Here is a 4,659-nt window from a genome sequence, read left to right as displayed (position 1 = left end):
GGAAAGGAGGAGAAAAAAAAAGAAAAAGAAAAACTAACACAGGCATACGACGGCGAGAAAAGAGCGAGGGAAAAGTTGGGAAGGAGGAGAGGAAAGCGAAAAGACAAATGAAAAAGGTGGACTCTGCAGCGGGAGCCAGGAAAAAAGAAAAACAAACTATTTGAAGTAAGTTTCTTTTTTAATCGCTCTATGTAAATCTTGGTTAACTCAGTCGATAAGCGGAGTTTTGTCTTGATCCAAACGTTCCTCTTAATACTTTTAAGACCAATTCTATGTGTTATAGAATCTGTTTATGCAATTTATAGATGTTTTTAAGTGTTAGGAAACCCAAAAAGCAGCAGAGGGCTAGGCCTTGAAGCCCCTCTACTGATATATGAACTCACTCAGTCCCACTCCCGCTTTACTCTATAATGTCCGTCAGTTATTTTAGGTTATTAATTATAAGAAAGATATAAGTTAACGTTAACACCTACAGTTTTAACTATTGGTTAAGCTATTTTAGGGGTTTACCTCCGTTTTTTCATGGATGTAAAACTTTTAGATGTCTTCTATTTTGTAGAGAAGGTTACAGTCTTGTTTTTGTCTTCAAGCAGCCCTGAGGGCAGAGAAAAGTATGTGCTAACGCTGCACAGTGTGCTTCAAGTGCAAGTCTCAGCATGGCCTTCACAGCCGGACCAGTGCCAAAAGGCTCATAGGTTTCCCATACTGCATTACACAACTCAGCCGCGTCTTATCAGGAAGTGTCTGTGTGTTATGTCTCATTTAGCTCTGTCTTCTTTCCCCTTATTTTTTCCTTTTCCACCCACAGTTTTCCCCTCACAAGCCATGCCACTCCACAAACCATCCCGGGCCCACCGCCTGGACCCCACCATGATCTCCGCCCCCCTGGGAGACTTTCGCCACACCATGCACATCGGCAGGGGAGGCGACGCCTTTGGAGACACCTCCTTCTTGTCCACCGCTGGTCCCAGTCCGACCACTTCCGAGCTGAGTGGTTCTGGGATCTTGCCGGCTGCTGACCTGGAGGCGGCGGTGAACCACGGCGACCTTCGGGAGGATGCTTCACAGAGCCCACAGCTTCAGCACTCGGAGTCCATGTCTTCCTTGACCATGGACCTGGACCTGGATCTGGATCTGGGTCCGTCTATCCTTGGGGACGTTTTAGGGGTGATGGACAGTTTGTCGCTGTACTCCAACGGGGAGGCCGTGCTCAGCCCAAGGAGTGACACATCAGTGGTGGAAATGAAGGCGATTAGGGGGAACATGGAGACGTCCGTGAACGGGAACGGCTTGGATGAAGACGGCAGGATACCAGATGAGAACGGATTGAAGTCCAGGGGGCTAAAACCGAAGGTGAGGTTCAGCGACAAGCGAGAGGAGATCATTCGCCAGCCATCTGAAGAGGAGGAGGGTCAAACCTATGACCTCCACGACGATGAGGATGATGATGATCAGCTGGGATGCCACAGCCCGGCGAGAGACGACAGCGGGAGGAGGAAGAGTCCGGCGGGAGAACCCGAGTTGAGTAACCACAATGCAGATTTGCCTCCCAGTCCTTCTTCATCGCACAGCTCAGAGTTGGACGGGGTCACCGAGCTGGACAGGAGGAGGTCAGAGAGCGTCCACTCAGAGACTGATTCGGAAGAGGAGGAGGAGGAGGAGGAAGAGGAAGGACGGGGCTACTCATTTGAAGACGAGTCCGATGATGAAATCGGTCTATAGGGGACAGGTATTCATGTTCCATGTGAACAGTTTGAAAATACAGTAGAAGCCAGATATTTACATGCACCATGAAAAGAAACATAAACTCTTTTCTCACCGTCTGACTTTAAATCAAACCGTTTCTTTCCAGTTTTAATAACTTTATTTGATAATAATGGCATTAAAAACAGCAAAAGACCATGTGGAGATTTTGACTGAAGCTGGTCAAATTAGTGTAATAATTCACAGTGAAAACGGTCCCTTGATCAGCTTAGGGTAGATGAATGGGCTATACAAAACATGTTTATTACATTTTTTGCACAAAATCATTCTTAGATAATGAGATTTTAGTCTTATCAGTTCTGTCTATTTTGAGCAGAATGAGCTGTTTTAGGGCCTCTTGTTTCTTTAATTCAGAATAAGCTGCTGCTGGCCACGCCCCCCCAAAATCTATGTTTACATACGTGAAAATGTCAGAAAACAGATTAGCAACTATTCAGTCGTGCAGCTTTGAAAAGCAGAAGTAGAGCCTCCTGTATAACCAATGAGAATGCAACAAGTGGTTTCTGGTTGGTAAGTCGACAACAAAACACTTGTCTTTTCCAGCAGCCATTGTACAGCAAATACAGCTGTAAATCCAGCTGACCAAAGGTGCTGGAACTCAACTTGGGTTGCTAGGCAATGGGCTGCTTTTGGCAGGGGTTGCTAGGTAATGGACTGGGCTTCGCTGGGGTCGCTGAGGGGCAGTAGCCGCTGATTTGTGATGTTACATTCAGAAGATTTTTGAAACAGCTAATTTTTCAGACACCAGGGAACATTAACATTTTACTGGACATTTTTTTTAAGTGCTTATTCTGTTTTTAGAAACAGTTAAGACCAAAATAAAAGTACAAAATGTGAACCTTGCATAATAGGTCCCGTTTAAAGAGCTAAATTATAGTTTGCCAAAGCCCTGAGGGATAAAGAAACTAATCTTTGTAAAAAGGTCCTGTGGTCTGATGAAACTAAATTTGAAATGTTTGGCCTGAATGAGCATTGTAACGTATTACAGAAGAAGGTGGAAGCTTGCAAGCCTGAATTATGGAGGTGACAGAATGATGTAAGAGTGTTTACTGGAGGAAGGACTAATCTATAAAATAGATGGCATCGTGAGAAATGAACAACATGTGGAAACATTTAGACAGCATCTCAAGGCATCAACCAAAAGGTCAATGCTTGGGAACAAATAGGTGTTTCAAATGAACAATAGCAGCCTAATTAAAAAAAACAGGGTGAAAGAAAAGAAAGTCAATGCACAGGAGTAGTCATCACAAAGCCATAATTGTATAGTTAGTGGGAAGAGCTGAAAAGGTGTGTGCAAGTAAAGGTGTGTGCCTCAGTTACACCAGTTCAGTGAGGAAGAATGGGCCCAAACTCCCAGCAAACTGCTGTGAGAAACTTGTGGAAAGAAGCCAAATACTGAGGAAATGTATGCAAATGTCTGAATTTGAAGCGGAAAAAACGTCTAATCTGATTTAATGTCAGAAATGAAGGGATAAAAGTTTGTCTCTTTGTCCAGTGTCTGTAAAAAGATCCAGTTTCCACTGTATTTACAACATATTCCTTAATTTACCACTTTACAGCTGAATGGGAAGCAGAAACAATCTGAATGTAAAGCTAAAATAAACCAAAAAAGGTGCACAAGTTAACCTGTTGCTCAACTGGAAAATACGGTATTACTATAAACAAAGGTAACAAGACTTTGTATCATCTGCTCACTCAAACAGCAGAGAGTTTGTAGCACTTTGATCCGCTTCATTCAGCTGGAAACTTTGCTGTCGGACTGAAGCTCTGTGGAAGCTTTGATTCAGGAAAAATGGATCAGGTTGTTACGATTAAATCTACTCTTTTATATCCAATTTATAGTCTGTATGCAGTCGGCGCTGTGTTTATGGACCTTTACTTATATGTGCCTTAAAGGGACTTGTATCCTTTGCCTTATTGTACTCCATACTGTGCTATATCCTTGTCTTATTTGTCCCGCATTGCGTGTTTAGAAGAGCCTCCTTGGCTTTAGCATTGCAGCCCACAGAGGCGTTGTTGATAATGAGTTACTGTGAATTTGTCACATTCCATATCTGGCAATGTGAGGCTTTCTGGTTCCGACCAAAACCACATCTGAGATGGTTTTATTTTTAACTTCCCAAACTGTCCTTCAGGCTGTAGCGATGGTATTTTTTTTCTAGTTAGAGGAAGACAATCATGGGACTTAAAAGGTTGCTCATAAATCAGGACAAACTGTGTATTTTTGTACTTTTTGCTTGCGTTATTTTCTTGACTTAAATGCTTGCTGCAAAATTCTGTAAAAGGGAGATACCATTTTACCTTTCTGCTGAAAATGCTGGTTAAAAAACCCCTCAAATGTCACCCTGTGGTTTAATAAACATTACAGTAAAAACAAAGTTATTATTGGCACCAGCTTTGACTGCCTCTCTGATGCAAGGCTTGGGTAATATGAGGGTTTGGGATGCTTTCTCAAACTGCTCTACACTTTATTAGGACTCTGCTATTATAATTAGCCATTTTGACTGGGGTGGCTACTTACCAGGTTTCCTGCCACAAAGAAAGGAAATGCCTTTTTAATTGGAGTGTTACCTCCAATTAAAAATGAGCAGTTATGTAACTTTATTTGTAGTGCAATGTGATGACGGTCATCACCTTGCACTACAAAACAATTTCATTCTCTTAAATGATTCTTGTGTTCTTATTTTAGTGCAGCACCTTAAATTATTCACTCAATTTTTCCTCATTTTGTCACATTCAGCATATTTCATTGAGCTTTTGATCAACAAAAGTCGTGCACGAGTGAAATGGAAGGAAAACGATGCATGATTTTCTAAATTAATAAAAATCTGTAATGTTTAGCATGCATTTGAGTTTATTACAATACCCCTAAATAAAATCCAGTGCATCCAACCA

The 4,659-nt window shown here is 42.1% G+C and overlaps 1 protein-coding gene across 1 annotated transcript; it reads left to right on the top strand.

Moving 5' to 3' along the window:
* Positions 1-4,659, top strand: cdc42ep5 (CDC42 effector protein (Rho GTPase binding) 5). The gene is made up of 2 exons (XM_028012436.1): positions 1-165; positions 809-4,659. The coding sequence occupies exon 2, from the start codon at positions 826-828 to the stop codon at positions 1,720-1,722; it is 897 nt and encodes a 298-aa protein (XP_027868237.1). The 5' UTR covers positions 1-165; positions 809-825; the 3' UTR covers positions 1,723-4,659.

Source organism: Xiphophorus couchianus, chromosome 3, assembly GCF_001444195.1.
Source record: "Xiphophorus couchianus chromosome 3, X_couchianus-1.0, whole genome shotgun sequence".
NCBI classification, from domain to species: domain Eukaryota; kingdom Metazoa; phylum Chordata; class Actinopteri; order Cyprinodontiformes; family Poeciliidae; genus Xiphophorus; species Xiphophorus couchianus.
The sequence above is the reverse complement of the archived record's forward strand: the minus strand, read 5'-3'. Positions and strand labels throughout refer to the sequence as shown.